General features: G+C 35.0%; 1 protein-coding gene across 2 annotated transcripts in view; it reads right to left on the bottom strand.

The window, feature by feature from the left end:
* Positions 1-18433, bottom strand: part of HAUS6 (HAUS augmin like complex subunit 6) — a 42741-nt gene extending 24308 nt beyond the window's left edge. Inside the window, exons 1-10 of one of the 2 annotated variants that reach the window (XM_036021554.1) lie at positions 18021-18433; positions 13877-13972; positions 11937-12015; positions 11351-11483; positions 7640-7787; positions 5561-5626; positions 5216-5264; positions 3685-3855; positions 1422-1615; positions 672-798 (exon numbers count right to left, since the gene is read on the bottom strand). In XM_036021554.1, coding sequence (XP_035877447.1) covers positions 672-798; positions 1422-1615; positions 3685-3855; positions 5216-5264; positions 5561-5626; positions 7640-7787; positions 11351-11483; positions 11937-12015; positions 13877-13972; positions 18021-18148 — 1191 coding nt within the window. In that variant the 5' untranslated portion in view covers positions 18149-18433. The remainder of the gene's footprint in view (positions 1-671; positions 799-1421; positions 1616-3684; positions 3856-5215; positions 5265-5560; positions 5627-7639; positions 7788-11350; positions 11484-11936; positions 12016-13876; positions 13973-18020) is intronic. The other variant, XM_028517842.2, reaches the window with a different exon arrangement.
* Between the last annotated feature and the right edge of the window lie 4979 nt (positions 18434-23412).

The raw sequence follows: 23412 nt of genomic DNA, 5'->3' as shown, positions 1-23412 counted from the left end.
AGTTAAAGAAATGGCACATATATACAATGTGCCAATGTGAGTTAAGTTGTATAACTCAACTTAAAAAGGAATGAAATCTTGCCATCTGCAACAACATGGATAGACCTAGAGGGTATTGTTCTAAGTGAAAGAGATCATACAGAGAAAGACAAATGCCACTGATTTCACTTATATGTGGAATATGAAAAACAAAATAAACAAAACAAAAACAGAGAACATTTTGATAATTACCAGATGGGAAGGGATCGGAGAATGGGTAAACAAGAGAAAGGAATTAAGTACAAATTCCTACATTGGTAGTTACAAACTTTGATTCATTCACACCGGACGGCTATTGTTGTGTTGGCTGTTGTCATTTTTTAAAAATGACAGTCTAAGGAAAAAGAGATCAGTGCCCCTGAGTAAATAGTCAAGTATTTGCACGTTTTAAAAATTCTTATGGCACACCAGTTGAAAATCACTGGCATAGAAATATAGTCGATAATATCGTAATAACTATGTACAGTGTCAGATGGGTACAAGATTTATCGGGTAATTACCTCATAAGTTATATAAATGTCTAAACACTATGTTGTACACCTGAAACTAATGTAATGTTATATGTCAACTGTAACTGAAAACTAAAAATATTTTTTTAAAAAGAAGGCAAAAGGCAAGTCAATATTACTTACTGGAGTCCAACCTTTAATTAGACTGAAAGGAGACAGACCAAGAAATTCTTTCCACTTTTTATGCCATTCCCCTTGTTTTTCAACAATAGAATGTGTTATAGTTGTAAGATCTTCTTTTAATTTGTGCCTATAAGAGCATTAAAATAACTTTATTCAAAACATGAGTACACAAAAGTATTGAGTAAAATTTAAGAAATTTATAAAAAAAGAAAATATAACTGAAAGTTCAATCAATGCAGCACATATAAATTGAATAAACTCTCACAATAAATACTGAGAACCTAAAATACTTTTTTCCTTTTAAGACCAGAGAGCAACCATACATCTATTGGTCTATTTATCTTTAAAACACAATTTTTTCCTGGTTCTGAAGTCGAGTCGATATTCTATTCCCACTCCACATCCATTCCTAAAGGCAAGCCTGCCATTCTCAGTCACTGCATAAATAAAAATACTTGTCTGAGCCCTAATTTTATTAGTAGGCCCCATAAAAGAAAAGGTATAGAAAAATTGAAATTATTTCATAAAGAATTATCACTCAGGGCAAATAATATATTCCAGACAAAAGAAAACTATATTAATTTTCCTTTCTACTTCATGTCCATCGCTGAGAGTTGATGACATAAGGTTTTTGAGCACTAGTAAAATTTTCACACTGATTTGCAAAGAGTTGTTAACAAGTTGTACTAAGAAATTTTAAAGCCATCCTAATTCCTCACCCAATAAAATAACAGAGAATCTTACTAGTACCTTATATGCTGCAGATCCAATAATCTTTGTCTCTGAAATTTGGTCTCTTTTTCAAGGAAGTGAAGGTCTATTGTCAGTCTTGCTTGGTCAGCCTGACAACATTCATATTTCATTACTTTCAAGACTTCATTTAATAACTGAATAACTGTTAATAGGTTCAATTTCCCAGCCTCATAAACATTTCCTATGTGCAACTAAGGATTCAGAAGAAAAAAAATAAAGTGGTGAACTATAAGTTCTTGAGATAGTAAACTGCTATATAAATATATTTATATGTTTTACTATTATATAAAAAGGTTATCTTAAAGAAGAATGAAAAAGTTAGATTTCTACCCCCCAAATAACACTATGTAAATAATCTGGGTCCAAAGAAAACTGTTGTGGAAATTAACAGGCCATGCTTCATTTTTTGTTATGTGAAGTTGAAAACTAGTGCCCTCCTATGAACAAAGAGGACACCAGTTTGATTCCCAGTCAGGGCACATGCCTGGATTGCTAGCCAGGTCCCCAGTTGGGGGTGTGTGAGGCAACCAATGTATTTATCTTTTGCACATAGATGTTTCTTTCCCTCTCTATCTCTCTAAAGTAAAAAAATAAAATCTTAAAAAAAAAAAAGAATTTACAAAAAAAAAGCTGAAAACTAGAGTAAAAGAAATGCAAATATATGGAAGCAAAATAAAGACTGAGGAGAAAGAGCAGATTTGGAAAAAAGACTATGAATTCATGTTCTAACAAAAGGTGCAAACTGATGGCTCATACAGGCTGAATCTAAACTTAGACATGTTTTTTAGCCTGCAACTTCTGTAGCCTGAAGTTGTTTTTAGCCAGTGTTTTAAAATCATTTGTATTAGTTGCCAATATTTTTAATCATTGATTTTACATAAAAATTACTATTTCTCCAAAAACCTTATCACTTCCTACTTTTTCCCAATCATCGCCAACAATTAGCAAACTTCACTTATACACATTACCTGCCTAGTCCCTCTAGGACTCTTTCTTTTTTTAATTTTATTTATTTATTTTTGAGACAAAGGAGAAAGAAGCGTTGGTTTGTTTTTCCACTTATTTATGCGTTCACTGGTTGCTTCCTGTATGTACCCTGACTTGGGATCAAACCAGCAACCTTGGCATGTTGGGACATTGCCCTAACCTACTAAGCTACCTGGCCAAAACCCGGACTCTTGAATTGACAGATCTTAATTTTTATGTGATCTGAATTTGAAATACCTGTCATGTTACCTATGAAAGTCAAAGCTCCTCAGGGTCACAACAATATTTTATCTTTGTATGCCCTGTACTATAATCAATACCTGGCATATGGTATTGCTTAATAAATATGGAGATGCTTAATAAATATGTTACCCAAAAAAAAGAAAAAAGAAACAGAAATGTAGGCTATCCAGATGAAAATAATTTGATGTAGTTTGGGTTAAAGGGGAGACTGGAAATACCAATTTGAGAATGTTAATGTATAGGAAGCTGATGAAGCCATGGAACTGGTTAAGAAAATATTATTATGTATTTGTAATGTGGGAAAGGGGGACATTAAAGGAACTGTGGGAACATTTTCATTTAAAAGTCAGGCAGAGAAAAAGAAATCAGCGGAAAAACTAAGAACAGCAATCTGAAAAACTACAGAAGAGAGACATTGATGTCACAAAAGCTAAAGAAAGAAATGACTCCAAATAGTCATAGCATCAAGATAAAAGAGAAACCAGAAAGAATAGAGCCTTTTTAAGAAGACATTTATGGCCCTGGCCAGGTAGCTCAGTTGGTTAGAGCATCAACCCAATAACACCAAAGTTGCAGGTTCAATCCTCAGTCAGGACATATACAAGAATCGACCAATGAATACATAAAATAAGTAGAACAACAAATTGATATTTCTTTCTCTCTCCCCCTTCCTCTGTCTCTAAAAATCAATTAAATTTAAAAAAAAAGAGGTTTAGCAATCAGGAGACACTGTTGCTATACTTGAAAATTTATAAAGAACTAAGTACCATATCATCTTCCTAAGTAATTCCTACCCCCTACCCTATATATGATGTAACACCATTCAAGGTATAGACAATTAATAAAAGTTGCTGGCTATAAAGATGCACAGCTTTCTTTACCATACCGCTCTTTATGAAAATTTTACTACATATACTCAAAAATAAATTCTGAAAACAGTAGAAAAAACACTGTAAGAAAAACATGTAATACGTAAAATAATTATGTGAAGGGAGTTTTCTCAAAAGCTTCTTTAATATGAAATGCTTACCTGGCACATTTGTTTCTCAATCTTGTCGAGTAAGAGCCTTGGAACATTAATAGTAACATTAGTTCCATCTAAAGTATATTGGTTAACAAGACTAAGGACTGAACTAACAATTTCTCTCTCTTTTTCCAAAAACAGAAGTGTTTCATTCACTGAGCCCCACAAAGACCGAACCTTTGAAAACAGAAATAAACAAAACATTAAAGTCTATACCCAATCTGTACATACATTAAAGAAATGTAAAACACAAATACATGCTCACTTCCAAGAACAAATGAAGTATGCCTGGAGTGATTTCTGGTGAAAAGATTAACTAGCTGTATTCTAATACTCTAAAACAGGGTGTCAAATTCATTTTCACTGGGGGCCACATCAGCTTCTGGTTGTCTTCAAAGGGCCAAATTTAATTTGAGGACTGTATAAATATAAACTACTCCTTAACTGTTAAGGAGTTGAAATTACATTCAGCCCTTTGAAGGCAACCGGAGGCTGATTCAGCCCCCAGTGAAAATGAGTTGGACACCCCTGGTCTAGAGGTTTCATACAATGGCATTTCCTTGGTACACTTACTAAGATCCAGTCTAGAAATTTTATCTTGTCAATGGCTCAAAGTTGAAACTGAACAACATTAACTGAACTCAGAAGAGATTGCTATGAAAACTTCAATAGGTTTCATACCAACCTATTAAATTTATAATAAAAAATACTGCATTCAGTAATAACAATTTTTACATTCACTAAACTGGGAACTTCATGAAAAAAACGACTGCCATTTTTTTCATTGCTCTACTATCTAGAAGAATGCCTAAACACAGTAGATTATCAATAAACATTCACTGAGATGAACAAGCAATTACTTCCTGAGGACAGCACTCACCTTTCCTAGTGACAAAGTGCCTGAGAAGCCAAATTAATACCCAGAGCAGCATGGTAATCACAGGATCAGAACAAAGAGCTTGAGAGAGATATCATCTACACCAGCAGGCCCCAACTGTTTTGGCACCAGGGACCAGAAGGGCCTGGGGGTTGGGGACCCCTGATCTAAACACAAAGGAGACCTAAGAAAACACTTCTACCCACATCAAAGCCAGCCTCTGAAAGCCTTGGACCATTTATGCCTGCCAGATACTCTACTACCAAACCAGCCTCAATTAAACTTTTCATTTTTCTTCCATACTTACCATCTTCCTTCGGTTAATATATTTTATTTTGGTAAATTAATGCTACAATAAAAATGAACTTTTCTTGCTGGCATGAAAGACTTTAAATTAAACACATTTAAAGCTGCTTTTGTATACAGTTAGTCTTATAAATTATATACTAATTTTTCCCATCATATTCAAACATTTGAGAGGCACCATTTTCACACATTTAAATATATAACACTTGGATAATGAGTAAAAAGAAAGTAAAAGTGTTAAAAAAAGGAATAACAAAGATAGTCGAATTAAGTAAGCAAGCATTGCCTATCACAAAAGTAAGATTATCAAAAAAAGAAAAATGATTACATTTCTCTTTTCAAAAGTTGTCTCACCTTTTGAATTTTCTCTTGTATATCATTTTGGTCATCATAAGGTTCCATTCTAATTAAAATTAAATAATATCATTAGTCATTTTAAAAATTATATAATTTACCATCCAAAGAGCTAATTAATCTGCAAACCCAGCCACTAACAACCATTCCAATTAAAACAAAAATAAAATTCTAGCTCAAGGCAGTAATTTATTAGAACTGGATTAGGAATCAGAACTATATCCTATACCTATCATCATCTAACTATTGATATATTACTTATGTTTCTGGGACTGGCAGTTTCCTAACCTGTAAAATGCAGGAGCTAAACATGTAAGGCAACTTTCAGCTCGAAAAGAAACTTACTTTTCTATTTGGTTTTGCTGTCCTATACATTCTGATCTCAGACTTCGTACTTCTTTAACTGATATTCTGAAAGAAAACATGCAAAATGACAAATTTACAGATGCTCCTCAACTTATGTGGGGTTATACATCCCAATAAACCCATCACAAGTTTAAAATATCATAAAAATTCATTTTTTAACTAGGGTGCCACAAGAATTTTTAAAACATGAAATACCTGACTACTTAGTCAGGCGGCACTGACTTCTCCCTTAAACTGTCAAATTAAAAAATGACAACAGCCAACACAACAATCCCCATCTCGTATGAATGAATTAAAATTATACCTATTTTTGTCAGGCAAAAAATTTATTTTTTGGTGTGCCACCAAATTTTAGTAATTAGTTTATGTGTGTGATGAGATGAAAATGGTTGAAAATCACTGATCTAACCTGCTTAACATCATAACTTAAGCTAGCCTACCTTAAATGTGCTCAGAACACTACATTAGCACTTGGGCAACTATCCTGAGTTTTATCTCAAGAGTAAACTGCCTTATCCTTCTCCTCAGATTCAAGAGATACAGATGGACATTTTGTAGACATGATAGGATGCTAAAACATAAAACACAATATCCAAAAAATGCTGGCAACACAGTAGACTACAGGGTCTCCACTGTTGACCCTTACAATCATGTGCCTGGCTAGGAACTGCAGCTCACTGCCACTGCGAAACATCACGGGAGAGTACCCTACCAACATATCATTAGCCCAGGACAAGATCAAAATTCAAAATTTGAAGTACAGTTTCTAGTGAATGTGTATAGCTTTCACACCAACACAAAGTAAAAAAATCTTAGGTCTAAGCATTGCAAGTCAGGGACCACCTATAATTCCATTACAATTAAAATATAATTACTTTAATATTTTCCCCCTTTCATATATTTGCTCAAGGCCTCTGAGAACTACTCATTCAAATATACCCAGCAGCTAGCTAAAGTACTCTACATTTCCTTTTAGAGTTACAAAATTTAACATACAGGCTGCTATTCAGGACTAAGGACTTCATGGCTCATATACTCTCAGACTTCAAGTAAAAATGTTACAGGTCAGTAAGATACTCTGTTCTTTTACCCCTGGTCTTACATACCTCGGGAATAAATTTCAATGTTACCTAAAACAGTCATGCAACATCCCAGGTTTAAAGTAACATAAAAGAATTTTGTCTTTTATACTATATAACACAGTATTTAAAAAGTTACCTTACTAGAGTTGTTAATAATTTTTAAAAATTAGCCCTGACTGGTGGATTGAGCACAGGCCTTCGAACCAAAGGGTCGCCAGTTCAATTCCTAGTCAGGGCACATGCCTAGGTTGCAGGCCAGGTCCCCAGTAGGGAGCATGTGAGAGGCAACCACACATGGATGGTTCTCTCCCTCTCTTTCTCCCTCCCTTTCCCTCTCTAAAAATAAATAAAATAAAATCTTTAAAAAAATTAGACACACACAATTTTTGAAATTAAGAACCTTGTTTATCTTGTTTAATACTGTAGGACTAGTGCCTAAACAGTATTGGCACACAGACGTAACTCAGACCTGGCTCGTGTAGCTCAGTGGGTTGAGCTCGGGCCTGCAAACCAAAGTCTCCTGTTCAATTCCCAGTCAGCGCACATACCTGGGTTGCAGCCCAGGTCCCCAGTAGGGGGCATGTGAGAGGCAACCACACAAGCATGTTTCTCTCCCTTTCTTTCTCCCTCCCTTCCCCTCTCTAAAAATAAATAAATAAAACCCTTTTTTAAAAAGGATACAAAACAAAAGGAATACTATACAGCCTGAAAAATACTTCCATGTTAAAAAAAAAAAGAAAAAAAAACCTAAGAAATTAAAAATTTAAAGTGATCTTTTCCTTTCCTCTAAACTTTCATTGACAGTATAACTAAAGTTTAAAACATTTTATTCAGAAGTTATCTGGCTTTAAAATTGAAAGATATAAGCAAGGGAGTTTTGAGCTAAGCACGGTTTATTACCACTAAAAGTATATTGATGACATTTGTACAAAAAGAAAGGAATTTTCATTTTTCGAACTATCAAACTACTACTTACTGTGCATTTTCCTGATACTTTTGTAAAACAAAATCTTCTCTTTGTAAAATTTGTAAAAATCTGTTACGTGCTACATGAGACCTGGCAATGCACTTATGCAAATCTTGTGGCTTTACATTAAATGTCTCCGCAAAATGTTTGGATGAACCTACATGGAACACAAGATCATAGAAAACTTAGGCTTACAAACTAATAAACATTTAAAATGTTGGATTTTATTATTTATTACTAATTTTTAAAGAGATTAACAACTTCATTAACTAACAACTCCTTAGAAGCCGGCATGCCACATACACAAAAAGGTAAAACTAATTTCAACAAAAGCAAGGATGACCTATTTTTAAAGTAGGCAATTTGAAAAGGATATCTGAAGTTGAGTTGTTTTACATAATTAAAACCTTTTAGGGTACATCTGCCCAAAATAATTCTTCTTATCACAGCTTGCTATATCCATGAACACACTATCATACATGAGCAAATTTTTTCACATTTTTTATTGTTTTTCAAGTACAGTTGTCTCCATTTTTACATGAGCAAATTCTTAAGATCTTTTAATAACAAAGAAGAAAACATACTAAAAGAGATGAGGTGATATCACATCACCTCTATTGCTGCCATCAGCTTACTTTTCTTGCTGGTAAGAATAGGACAGGACAACCAAAAACCAGTCTCCATTTCTCAAGTAATTCTTGACTATGCAGAGCAGACCCTAAGAACAATCCACCCAAACATTTCAGAGTCTGGGTTTTTTACCTGTAATAAATGTGTAATAAATGCAATAAATCCTACTTTAAGATGGCTCAGTATGAAAAAGATGAATATTCTGGATAACAGGGACTCCACCCTGCACTTAACATTACTAATCCAGGTCCTAGAATTAAGTCCAAAGAAATCACCACAATTTCTAAATATTGAGCATGGGATGAGTTCACTGAATGTGAAAATTATATACAGACTCAAAATGTTGACTGGAATTGTTTTAAATCAGAAATAGGACAACACAGCCCGGGCTGGTGTGGCTCAGTGGACTGAGCACCAGTCTGTAAATGGAAAGGTCGCCAATTAGATTTCCCATCAGGGCACATGCCTGGGTTGCAGACTGAGTCCCCAGTTGTGGGTATGTGAGAGTTAACCAATGGATGTTTCTCTCACTCTCTTTCTTCCTCCTTCCCCCTCTAAAACTAAATAAAATCTTAATAAAAAAGAAAATAGGACAACCCATGCTTAAAAGCCTTATAGACAATAAACTTTTGCTAAATTCAAGCACACATATTTCATATAAAATAGTTTGGGTTACATGCAATCGGAGTAGATCACCTACTAATAAAAAACTAGTAAAATGCTTATGTTACATTAAACTTAAAAATATGTAAATACCTATAAAGAAAAGGTATATGTTTTTTAAAAACCATGCATAAAAGATAAACAAGAAAAATGTTTACATGTCACATTACAGAGAAGGGATAACAAATAAAAGCTCCTACAAATGAAAAAGAAAATGGCTAAAGAGAAAAATGGAGAAAGCATATCAACATGGAGTATAAAAAAGAATATAAATTACTCTTAAATACTTCAATAGTTTTCAATCTAACTAAATACATAGTAAGAGAAATACAAATTAAAACTACCCTGACTCAGTGGATTGAGCGCGGGCTGCAAACCAAAGCATCGCAGGTTAGATTCCCAGTCAGGGAACATGCCTGGGTTGCAGGTCACGGCCCCCAGCAACCGCACATTAACGTTCCTCTCTCTCTCTCTTTCTCCCTCCCTTCCCTCTCTAGAAATAAATAACTAAAATCTTAAAAAAAAAACAACACTACCAGTTTAACTGTCAGACTGGAAAAATAAAAATGTCTGATCACACACAATGTTGGTGAGACTTTGGGAAAATAGACAGTCTCCATATCCTGGCAATATAAGTATAAACTGTTCAATCTCCGTAGAAAATAATTTGATAATAAGAGTAAATTACATATTCACAATTTCTTTGACCAAGAAATCATCTTCCAGGAATTACACACACACACACACACACACACATTATGTGTGTGTGTGTGTGTGTGTGTGTGTGTGTATTTATTTGAGCATACACAAAATGATATACAGGGTGGGGCAAAAGTAGGTTTGCAGTTGTATGTGAAACAGTTTACTCTTATATTATTATTTCTTTTCCATATATTATTTTCCATACAGTATTATTTTCCATATAAAAAACTGTAAATCTACTTTTGCCCCACCCTGTATGTATAGTTTCTCACTGTAGATTGTTTTTATAGCAAAGGATTAGGGGAAAAAGCCAAAGATCTGTCAGCAGAAGACAGATTAAATATATTATGACACATCCATTCAAATATGCAGTTCTAAAGAGAAAGAAGGAGAATAAGGAAGCTCTACAAACTGATACAGGATGATCTCCAGTTACATAATGTTAAATGAAAAACACAAGATTCAAAACTAGATGTATGTTACCATTTAGGGCTTTTTAAAAAAAGAATATATAAAAAAATAAAGAAAAAATACAATAAAGATTAAATCATAACATTGAAAAAAAAAGTCCTGGCTGGTGGGGCTCAGTGGATTGAGTGCCGCTCTGCAAACCAAAGGGTTGCCAGTTCAATTCCCAGTCAGGGGATCAATCGTGCCTTGATTGTGGGCCAGGTCCCCAGTAGGGGGCACATGAGAGGCACCCACACATTGGTGTTTCCTTCTCTTTTTCCCTCCCTTCTCCTCTCTCTAAAAGTAAATAAATAAAATCTTTTAAAAAATAAAATTAAAATTTTTTTTAAATTTTTACATTAAAAAAGAAAAATGATATACATATATGCTTGTATTACTGATTACATTGGTTGCTTCAAAGAGGAGAAACTAAGAAAAGAATAGAGATGGAAGAGAGACTTTTAACCTTTTGATTTTTGAATCATGAAAAATATTATCCTTTCAAAATAATTAAGACATATAAATATATATGTACACCAAAAAAAGAAAACCTGAGAAAATAAGCCAAAATGTCAGTAATAGTTGTCTCTAGAAATTGGAAGATGGGTGTGGTTTTATTGCATCAACTTTTCTGTATTTTCTTGTCCATATTTTTAGCATAAATCAATTAAACAGAATAGCATATTTAATAAGCTACAAATAGCACTCTTTTTATTCTTAGCTTAAATATCCAACATGTATTTTGTTTCTATAAATTAATAGATCAAATCCCTTTAAAACAGCAATTTGTAACAAAAAATTCCCACATTACCAGTAGCCAAAATAAATCTCAAATAAATTCAATACAATATTGCATATAATATATTAGAGGCAAACGATAATCAGCAAGTCTAATCTGGCCCATTGGCCAATTTTCTGAGGTCAGTAAGCCAGAAATACTGTCTACATTTTTAAAGAGTTATATTTAAACACACATACACACACAGAGGTATATGTGACAGAAACCCTGTATGGTATACAGAGCCTAAAATATTTACCTTACAAAGAAAATGTTTAGAACATAATAAAATAATTTGACTTGTTACTTATGCTCATTAATGACAGGGTTTCAAACTATAGTTCTAATAGAACATAATATTAATTATTTGCCTTTTGAGGTTACTTAATAATTTCATCTTCTTGCTTTATTAAAATCTGATGACTTGCAAACTGTGAAGTATAATAAATATTTAAGAAACAAAACCAAAAAACACTCCTACTATAAGCTTAACTTACCTTTAGAATGGGTTTTTATATATTTTATTGCAACAAATCTTGCAAAATGATACATCAAATGAATAAATTTAGGACCACCAGGAGAAAGAAATAGTGAACCAACAACTTGAGGAAAGCTACTTCCACATTCAGTCTACGGAAAAAGAAATAAACAATTTTGAAAGATCTTATCAACAATAAACTTTATATTTACATCACACTGTTTCTGAATTCTTGGTGAACTTGGTCACAAAAAAGTAATTACAATACAAACCCACAATTACTGACACTATTTGGGGACATAAGCTAAAATAATCTATAGTCAAAAAAGTTTTCTTTAAATAAAAATTGTGATAAAAACCCCAAGGGACTCAAAAACCTATTCTCAGTGCACCTAGCCAGCACAGCTGGTATCCTAGAAATATACAGAATACCATTCTAAAAACAAAAAAAGTATTATTCCTTCCTTATACTGTTAGCATAAAAGCATTAAAAATATTTCACCTTTAAAAAATTAATATATAATTATACCTAAAAAAGCTAAAAGAACAATTAATGTAATTTTTAATCTCCTCAAGTTTTCCTTTTCCAGAAAGAGAATACTTACAGAAATTTTTTTTAACCATTCAAAGCAATGTTTCCGGAATTCAGTATCACTTTTTTGGTCAAATGGAGGCCAACAAAGTCTTAAAAACAAAAATATAAACATTAAAATTATGAACAAAAAAAACAAACTCAGCAAAAATTGAAAAACATCAAATTTATCTCCTATACTATATACAATAATGCTTTAATAAATGAAGGCTGACATTCATAGATTTCAACTAAGATGAGATACCAACCTGTGAGAAATTGGGTCTTTTTCTTTATAAATATCTATAGGGTTAAGTTCAATTTTGTGTAAATAACCACTGAAAATGTACATTAAATGCAGGAGTTAATCATTATTAAAATTACTGCCCTGGTTGGTGTGCCTCAGTGGACTGAGTGCCAGCCTACAAAATGAAGGGTCACTGGCTACATTCCCAGCCAGGGCACAGTCCTGGGTTGCAGGCCGGGTCCTGGTTGGAGGTGTGCGAGAGGCAGCCAACTGATGTATCTGTCACACATTGATGTACCTCTCCCTCTCTTTCTCCCTCCCTTCCCATCTCTCTAAAAACAAATAAATAAAATCTTTATTAAAAAATTAAAAATAATAAATAAAATTACTAAAAATCAGGAAAAGTTGAGAATACTCTCAATGGATTCACTGGACTAACACACAAAGACAGTATAAATAAATTAGTATGTTAAGCTTGGGGGAAAAAAGAGAGAAACACAAATGGTTACACATGAAGAGCCCAAGAGAAGAAATGGCATGAGAGTTTTTGACTCCTAAAGATAACCTATATCGTAGTCAGTGGGTTCTACTGTTTTATGGATAAAGAAGATACAAAATTTTAAAAAAGAAGAGCTTTGCCTCAACTTAAGTTTACAATAAGACTTTAAAATTTACCTATTGCTTTCCTCTAATAATCAGTTTTATCGAAATTTTTATCCTGAAGAATCTGTTTAGGCCCCATGTTTTTTTAAATTTCTAAAGCATATCATATATTCTATATTAATAGAAAAAATTAATTATGCATAGAAAAAAGACTGAAAGCCTAGAATATCAACAGCAATATTCTCTGGCTGATGAGTTTAGGAATGATTTCTACATCCTTCTTTACATTTTTCTATATTTTCTGAATTGTTTAAAAAGAGCTGTATTTTGTTTATAATTGGGGTGGGGAGGGCAGAAAATCTACTTTTATTTGAACAAAGGAAGCCCTATACCATAATGATAGGAATTTCCAAAAAATGTTTCAAATACACCTATTCTCCCAATTATTCATAACTTGAACCGAAAGCAAAATATAATATTAAGAAAAAATTATCAAAAATATAATGCCCTAAACAATGTACTTATTTGTTGCTTTTATATATTAAGAGGATGATGGCCCCATATAAATATTAGAACAAATCTGAATACTTCGACAGAAGAAACCCAAATCACATGCTAAATAACTTGGAACCAAGGCTAGTGGGTATTCACATTATCTCCTTTAACTATTTAAGAATCAACAGTACATAATAGTAGGTTAAACTTAATAGAAATGATTTTTGCCTACAGCACTTGCCACTTTAATATACATATCATTAACAAAAAATAAGGATTTGCAGGGACCTAGAAAGTAGAAAGACAAAACAAATATAATAGTACCTACAAGAAAAGGAGTAAAGCAAAGTTGTGTGTTGAGATAAATTGGTACCAGTTAATTGTTTTGCCTATTAATTAAGACTATGAAAATGTTATGAACGAATATTATAAAACAAAATCTAACTTACCTAAGGAGTATACAGTGATGCACTAAATTTGTAACACTCAAGCCTGATGTTTGTGACACCCACTCTTTGTTCTTTCTTTGTGAAAGAACGAAGTTGAAATTCTAGCTTATATCTAAGCATAGTCCCTTTTCAAATCTGAGAGTGACTAGTTAAAAATAAAATTAAATAATTTTTACTCACTTGAAAACTTCTTTGGTGAGAGACTGGTCCAACGTTTCAAACAAGAAGTAAGAAACTATCTGAAAGGCATCACGATTCAGCTTGTCGAACATGTTTCTAATGGTTTAAAAAGAAATAGAAGCAGGAAACAACAAAAAAATATAATAAAACTAAATATCATCAAAAGCTGTATATGAGTTTGACACAAATTACTATTTTTCATTCTCTTCAAGAGGTCAAGTCAAATCAATTCTTCTCATTCATGTACATTTCTACAACCAGGAAAAACAAGTTTTATTTCTGATTCTGAAAATACAGATCAAATAGAAGAAAACTGGTAGAACTTGTTTTATTATAGTAAGAACATTCAACAACAAAAAAAGGTTTAATTAGGTGAGAGAATACCATGCATGCCCAATGATATGAAGATTACGATACCCACCAACATTTCTATTAGTGAAAATACCTAGTATTTATTGAGCTTATTACTTCCAAGTATTAATTTAAGCCTCATAATAGGAATACATGACATGGAATACATGACAAGTAGATGAGGCAGTAACTCATCTAATTGTTACGATGATCATATGAGGTTAAGTGCTATGCTAGTTGCTTTAACATGGATTATTTTACTTAATCCTAATGATAGTAGAATGTGGTTTGATTATCCTCATTGTTCAGATGAAGGAGTTTAAACTTTAGAGATTAGATAATTTGCCCAAAATTACATAACCAGGAATGGAAAAGCAGTGATTTAAAATACGTCATCTGACCCAAGTCTAGGGTCTTTACTATTACATTTGATTCCTAGAACCATCCTTATAATAAGTTTTTATTGTCTGATTCCCCTAACTAATGAAGACAAAATCTAAAAGAAAAAAGAAAAGTAAAAAAAATCCTAAACCTTTTAAGAAATGTCACACAGCTATAAAAGGGCAGCCTCTAGGCCAGGGTCCTCAGCCACTGCTCTGTGCTCCATGTTCCCTCCTCACAACCTTGCCAGGACCCCAGGGATGTGAAAGTATCTAGTACAAAATGGAAAAATGGGGACTTCAGGCTTTGGGGACTGCCAGTGCTACAAAAAAGAGGGGTTTATTTTTTTATTGATTGATTTGAGAGAGAGGGAGGGAAGGGAAGGGGGGAGTGAGAGGGAGAGAAAGAGAGACATTGATTTGTTGTTTCACTCATTGACATATTCATTGGTTGATTCCTGTATGTGCCCTGACCAAAGAAGGATTGAACCCACAACTTTGGTGTATCTGGGACAATGCTCCAACTATCTAACCTATCCAGCCAGGTCTGAACTTTACCTAGGTCAGCAACCTACTGACAGGGATAATCCACCTCAGACACTACACTCTGCTGCATGGATTTGCCTTGGCAATTCCCAAGGCAAAATAAATCAAACTTGTTGTGGAGGTATAGCCACCATTTCTCAAGGCCCTGGCAGTGAAGGCCCTGCAGGTAGTACGAAAAATGAACAAAAGCAATTTAACATCTCTGGATAAGCAAGAAAGGGATAAAAACAGAACATATATCCCAATAGAAGTTAATGTTTACACTCAAGAAGGAAAAGAACCTGTGGAAGCTATCAGATAAAAAAATTATGAGTGCTCCCCCATTATTCTAGTTTAAAAAGGTCATTTGCAAAAAAAAAAAAAGTCATCTGCATGGGTACAATTGGAATATCAAAAGAAGTTAAAAGCAACACAACTAAGTAACCATAAAGGAAAGGTCTCAGAAGAAACTGAAGACATAATAAAGAACAAAAACTCATCAGAACATAAAATATACTTACAAGAATTCTCTCTATGCACTATTATAAAATAGTTTTAACATTTATAAAAGAGATCTAAGATATTCTCATGTTTCATACATTTTCAACAATGATCTGAAGGAATATCTCACTTGGGTAATTTCTTGTTTCCAGACTCTAAAAAGAAACTACATTAGGAGTTAGGCAATTAAAAACTGGGGTGTGCATCACTGGAATACATGACAAGTAGATGTGAGTATTCCTTCTATGAACACATAAAGCTACTATCTTGAGATTTTAAAAAATAGAATTAACACTAACATTCCCATGCTGTAACTCTGTACAGTGACAGATGGTTACTAGACTTACTGTGTTAATCAATTTGTGAGGTATGTAAATGTTGAATCACTAGGTTGTACACCTAAAATTCATTTAATACTATATGTCAACTATAATTATAAATAAATTTTTAAATCTACCAAAAAAGTTTTTTAAAAAGTTTCCATGCTTATCCATGTCAAAAAAAATCTTTGTCTTTAGAATATTTCTGTTCCTCAACAAACACAAATCTTACTTCCTTATCATCTTACAAACTTGTTATTTTTTCACACAGTATACTGTTTCTTCTCTTTAACACCTATTTCAATTTTTAATAAGGTGTCTGTTGAAGATAGCTATTCATCCACTAGACTAACACTTTGTAAGGTAAAAGTCTGTGTCTGTTCTGTTCATTACTGTATTCCCAGGTCAAATACAGTATTCAAATAATATTTGTTGAATAAATGAATGAGTCACCTTTTCTTTCCATTCCTACTGCCACCTTAGTTTAGGCTCACCTTACTCTAATGCTGAGTCCCCCTCTAATTCATTCTCTGTAATGTAACCAGAATAGTTTTTCAAAATGCAAATCTTTTGGACAAATATGTAAGAATAAAAGTGCTGGATCATATGGTAAGCATATGTTTAAAAGAAAAGTGGTTACACAACTACATGCTCATAAAAACTCACAAAACTGAACACCAAAAAGAATGAATTTTACTATATGTGAATATAAATGAATAAAAAAACAAAAATATTTTTCCAAATAAATTTGATACCACATTCATGCTTAAAGCATCTCAAAGGTGACATCTGTTTCCAAACAATCTGCTGAAATTAAAGACTTAGAGGATGGGAAAAAAACCAACGACAGTGTTGGAAAAAGAAAAAAAACTGCCATCACTGGACCAGAACTTGACAGATATTACTAATTTTTCAAAGACAAAAAGCAGACTACAATTGAACAAACCAGAGCAGAGCAAACTACAATTGCTAGAACACCAGAGAGAAGGACACAGTGGCCATTTTCAGCAGAGGCCAGGAGGTTTAAGCTGCTTTGACAGTACAAAGAAAACAAGATTGCTGGGGGGCTTCCAATCATGTGAGGTAAGTGGAGCATTTATTAATACATAATCATAACCTGATAAATGCTATCCACTATTGTCAATTTTTATAACAGACTCCTAGACAAAGCATTCTACATGTAAATAGTAGTGACTTCTAAACATAGTTACCAAGCAAAACTTAATTACATCTCTAAACCTTGACAGTTGACAGTTATAATACATCTGAAAAACGTCAAGAAGTGGGGGTGTAGAGAAGTGTAAGTGAGCTTAAGTGTAATTTCTTATAAATAATAGCTACCTTCCTAGTAAAATTACTTGGTGGGAAATGAAGAGACATTTTTGAGATTGATATACCAAGAAACAGAGGTCTAAACACATACTAAAGCACCGCCACTGGAACTGAAATAACGTAATTAAGTCAAGAAGATTTGAGAACAGGAGGTAGACAATGTACCCCAAATTTCTCTTGACCTACAGTGGGAAATTAAGATATGTCTAAAGTTAGTAAGTTAAAGCACAGAAATATAAACAAAATATTTAGATTTATTATCATAACCATAACATTAGTAGCAAAGTAGGGAAGGGGCTTTTACTTTTCATCTGAGTAACCTCCTTAATACCCTTTTTGCTAAGTGTGGAACGCTTCAGTTTGCTAATTCAAAAAGTTAAAATTATAAATTAAAGAGCAACCAGCTTGAAAAGATCCCTTGAGCGTAAAGGCGTGTGAATATACTGATTGTTCTCACTTCCCACCAGTACCTACTTCGATTTCACAGACCACTCAGTTTTACTAACAAAGCAGTACTAAGCTGCCCCCCCCCCCCCAATTTAGCCCCAAATGCAGACTCTACCCCCCCGTGCACAGTGCCGTATTGATAGTCTCTGCTACCAGCCTGGCAGCCACTGGGAAGAAAGGCTTTACAGCCAGTGCCTCGATTCCTAAACCTTCGAGATCCGCGAAAGGGCGGGTTATCCCATCAAGTCCACTCAGACAACCCCGCCCCGCAATTCCCGGCCTCCTTACACTCCAAGGTGGGTGTGTGACAAGATCTTTCCGCAGGCGGTGGTGGCTGGGCCTGGTTCGAAGCCGAGGGTCTGCAGATACATCCAAAGATGCTCCTTCTCGAAAGCGGTGACCCAGGACAAGCTCATCTTTGCAGTTCTGCCGTGTCCCTGTACAGGAAAAAAGCAAAGGCCCAAACGACCGCGAGGGCCCTCAGGCTGCTTCCTTACAGGCAGCCTGAGGTCGCGGTCGCAGCAGCACCCGCATTGTGACTGCCTGCACCTCTCTAGCCCGGAGCCATTTCGCCTCGAAAGGCCGTAAAGTCTCAGAGAAATAAAGCTTCTAACGGTAGTGCGGCACAGCTGCCTAAGCCTCCACAAACCGAGACTCCCGCGCTTTCAGCAGAGCGCTTTGCCCGCGCAGCCTGACTTCCGGGGAAGGAGGGAATTGCCCGGAGGACTATAATTCCCGCCGTGCAACGCGCTCTTTCCCCTTCCCTTCCCGTCGTGCCCAGCCGAAAAACTACAAAATCCTCAGCGCCCATCTATCCCTTGAACTTTGTTGCGCTTGCAGTATCAAGAGGTTTCTCGTTTTGTGCTTTTAGATCTGAAGGCTGTGAGGTTTCTTTAGTTCCTGTAGACCGATTACGTCAGATAAAAGCTATAGATGGGGGACTGTGGCTCTGTGTAGTAGAAAAAGCACTGGGTTCCATCCAGAGCCCTGCATATTAGTTGTGTAACGCTGAGCAAGTCACCTAACCTCTTGGACTCAGGTCTATTGTTAGTGTCATGTGTATCAAATGCTGAATATTTCTTTCACTTTCTTGCTCTAAGAAATCTGGCTGACCCCTACGCATACGGTTACCCCTGTAGCCTTCTCAGTTAATGATTGTTTTCTCTCCCACACCCCCTATACAACAGGGCTTGAAAATGAGATGGGTGTCTTATTTCTTATCGCTACCTCTGGCATTTAATTGCCTCAGTAAAACTGTAACGGGAAAAGAAACCGGTGTTCAGGCTACCTATCACTACCAAATCAAATAAGCAATGACAGTGATTGAATCTTTTATAGGCGCTTTATTCAGATGGCAGGTGATCTGAGAAGATGATGGGTTCATACCCTAACAAACCATCTTCTTCTTTCTTTCCTGGCCAGATCTTTTATAAAGGGGGTGGGGGAGGACAAATGGGTTGGTGAAGGCCTTGAAATTCAACAGTTGTCTCCAAAGGGGAGGGGTAGTCGGCTGGTACGGATGTCTCCAGGTGATAGTCTCTAGCCAGCACCCCAGAAGGTCAGCCTCTTTTTCTCAGGAGCCAGATGGGCCTTATCTGTAGTTTCTGAAACAAAAAGCTTAACATACACATTACTTGCTAGATTTATGGCTATTTACCTTAAGCTAAAATTTTTCAAGTCTTAAGCTCCCTATCAAAACGACTAGCTCCTTTGAAGTTTAGGCTATCATCTATCACAGTTCTTGTGGAAATCACATGTATGATCTCCGGGTTGCTGGGCTTCATTCTGAGAAGATTTAGCTCTTATTTCGTTCCTCCTACATTACCCCACGATAATTCTTGGTAAACACAATATCCATGTAGGTCCTCTGACTGGCAGAGCTCAGTTGGTTGACAGTCATCATGCAAATGAAAATGTCTCTGGTTCCATACCGGTCTGGGCAGGTAGGTGCCTGGGTTGCCTGCCCTCCAGGTCCTCAGTTGAGGTGCGTGCGGGAGGCAACCCATCTATATTTCTCTCCCTCGCTTTCTTTCTCCCTTCCCCTCTCTCTAAAAATAAATTAATTAAATATTTTTTTAAAAATATCCATGTAGGCGACCTTTCCAATATCTTGGTCTCTTAGTTTCTTGACCTTCTCAGCTCCCTGGCCCCTTTCTCTCTTTACTAAATTTATCTCAGAGAACCCTAATTCTTATTAAAGCCGGTTCTCAGCCTATTCTACACCTGCAGCTTAGTAGCTAAACACAATTATGATGCCTGGTGTTACTCAAAATTCATGACAACTCAAGTGGGCTCTTAGGCCCTCTCCACCTGACTAGTATTTTTCCCAAACCTCCTCTCCACAAGAGTATGCATATCTTCTTCCCTCCCCTAAACTTCCAATACCTACTTTTCCCTCCTCACTCTCGAAAATGTCCTTTGTTCTTAATTAATAGATGTGTCCAGAAAATAACTTCTATCAACAGTTTACCAGTCTACCTAAATCTTTTTCCATTATAGTGTTCATTCCCTCTTGTTAATCTGGGTGAATAAAGGCATGCTGACATAAGATCAGTCCTTTCACTTATTTGATAGATAATATGCCTTTTCTCTTACTCAAGGAGTTCGCTCCAGCATTGGTCCTCTTCTCTGTCCTGCATCAATTCTTCTCATCAGTATACAAACATGCTATAATATCATCCATCATACAAAAAAGCTATCTATACCCATCTCAAGGCTAATGGTAATGTGCCAAGGTCACTTGTATCAATTAACATTCTTTGGAGGCAAACAGCAAAACTGACTTTGATAGAGTTTTATTAGGTGGATATTGAGTAGCATAAAGAATGGAAAGACCAAAGAATGTTCTCAGGGAATGGCAGGCCCATGTGCCACTCCACTCAAGATTCATATACCAGATAGTCTAGTTTGCTCCTTTTAAATAGATTAATATATCACTACAGGTGAATGTTCTTGTAATTAACACCCAGGACAAAAAAATTGTGGATGAAAAGGCGGCTCTATAATAAATCTAACCAAAAGTACCCTCATGAGGTTATTTGATCATAAAATTCCTAACTGGGCCCATCATGGTGGGTAGTCACACCTCACTCTGGCCTATAACTTCCCTAGTAAAAGATTGTCTCTACCTTAAGCAGACCCTGTCCATTGTCTTTGTGCATCTAGGTTAACACACATTTGAAATGCCACTTCTGCAGACCCATCATAAATTTTAACTGCCCTCAAGACAGCACATAATCTTGTTAACTATCTCATGATCCAATCATAGAAACTTTCCTGTCTTGCTTTCTCCCACCTTCATGTAATGCTCTTTATGTTCCAGATGTATAAAAGAAATGGCAAAACTGTCATTCTCCTGAGCTTTTGATATCTTGCTTTCTGGCAATGTCATCAGTTTGTCTCAAATAAACTCTTTAAAAAATTCTCTCCAAAATTAGACATTTCTTATGTTGACAAAATTAAACCCCAGACACTTTCCCTTTGCCAAAAAGTAACCACTATTGTCAGTTTTACAATAATCACTTAATTTTGTTTTCCTGTAGTTTTACCATCCAAGTATGCTTCCCTACACACTATAATTTAGTTTTGCTCTTTTTATATTCATCTTGGCTTTTTTTTTCTTTCCCAGGATTTTTTTTAAATAATATAACAATATCCAGGATTTCTTCCATCCCTCCTCCTTTTTTTTCTTAAAATTTATCTGTTGAACACCTGGGGCTATTTTACCAGAATAATTTCCCATAGCCTAGGTTTTACTGTTAGCATCCTCACAGTAAAGTTCAATGTTTTCCACTCTCTGTGTCCTCCAAATTTTTCAAATTGGCACCTCCATCTAGAGGATTAATCTGACTCAGGCATGAGTATGTGATGGTACAATCCCCACCAAAATCTCAATGACATTTTCTAAAGAAATAGAACAAAAAATATCAGATTTGTGTGAAACCACAAAAGACCCTGAAGAGCCAAAGCAATCCTGAGAAAAAAGAATGAAGCTGGAGGTATCACACTCCCTGATTTCATGTTATACTACAAAGTGATGATAATCAAAGCAACATGGTATTGGCAGAAAAAGACACACGGTCCAGTGGGACAGAATTGAGAGCCCAGAAATAAGTCCACATGTATATGGGCAAAAAGTTTTTAACAAAGGAGCCAAAAACATACATTGTAGAAAAGAAAGCCTCTTCAATAAACAGTGCTGGAAAAATTGGAAAGTCACATGTAAAATAATGAAACTAGACTACAGTCTGGCCCTATATACAAAAATTAGCTCAAAATGAATCAAAGACCTAAATATAAGATCTGAAACAGTAAATTACATAGAAGAAGGCATAGGTACTAAGCTTAAGGACCTTGGTCTCAGAGAAGATTTTATGAATTTGACTCCAAAGGCAAAAGAAGTAAAGGCAAAAATAAATGTATGGGACTATATCAAACTAAAAAGTTTCTGTGCAGCAAATGAAACTACCAAGAAAACAAAAAGGCAACCAACAAAATGGGAGAAAATATTTGCAAACAACACCTCCAACAAAGAGTTAATGTCCAAAATATATGAAGAACTCAGGCAACTAAACACCAAACAAATAAATAATCCTATTTAAAAATTGGTCAGGGGACCTAAACAGATATGTCACTCAAGAAGACATACAAATGGCCAACAGATATATGAAAAGATATGCTCAACTTCACTAGCTATTAAGAAAATGCAATTCAAAACTACAATGAGATACCACCTAAAATTATTAGAATAGCTATTATCAACAAGACAAATAATAGCGAGTGTTGGAGAGGTTGTGAAGAAAAAGGAATCCTCATTCACTGTGCATGGGAATGTAAACTGGCACAGCCACTATGGAAAACAGTATGGAGGTTTTTCCAAAAATTAGGAATAGAGTTACCATATGACCCAGCAACCCCTTTTCAGGGTATAAACTGAAAATTTGAAAACATTTATTCACAAAGACATATGCACCCCTATGTTCAGTATTCACAATGGTCAAAACATGGAAGTAACTGAATCATTCTTTGACAGATAATTGGATAAAGAAGATGTGGTACAAATATACAATGGAATACCACTCAGCCATAAGAAAAAATGAAATATTGCCATTTGCAACAACATGGATGGACCTTGAGAATATCATGCTAAGCAAAATAAGTCAGTCAGAAAAAGTTAAGAATCATATTATTCATTCATATGTGAAATATAAATGTGAAAGTAACAAATGAACAAACAAGAAAAAGAAACAAAAAATCATAGACAACAGTATGGTGATTACCAGAGGCAAGAGAGGTGAGGGGGTAGTAGAGAGTAAAGAGAGTGTCAAATATGTGGCGATAGAAGATCTGACGTTGGGTGGTAGGTACACATTGCAATATACAGATCACGTATCATAGAATTATGCACTTGAAACCTACATAAATCTTATTCACCAATGTAATCCTAACAAATCTATTTAAATTTTTTAAAAAAGTCTAGATGATGGTTGGTGTATGCTCTTCTTCAGGCAGAACATGATATCTCTGTTGATGCCACTGACAGACATTAATGCTAAATACCTAGATCCATTAATTCACTGGGAATTGCAAAATGCTGAAATTCTAGTTTGTCCTTTGTTGCGGACTGCATGCTTGTGCCCACTCCCAAAATTTGTGTTAAACCCTACTCCTCAATGTGATG

The sequence above is a fragment of the Phyllostomus discolor genome, chromosome 3, assembly GCF_004126475.2.
Source record: "Phyllostomus discolor isolate MPI-MPIP mPhyDis1 chromosome 3, mPhyDis1.pri.v3, whole genome shotgun sequence".
Taxonomy (NCBI): domain Eukaryota; kingdom Metazoa; phylum Chordata; class Mammalia; order Chiroptera; family Phyllostomidae; genus Phyllostomus; species Phyllostomus discolor.
The sequence above is the reverse complement of the archived record's forward strand: the minus strand, read 5'-3'. Positions and strand labels throughout refer to the sequence as shown.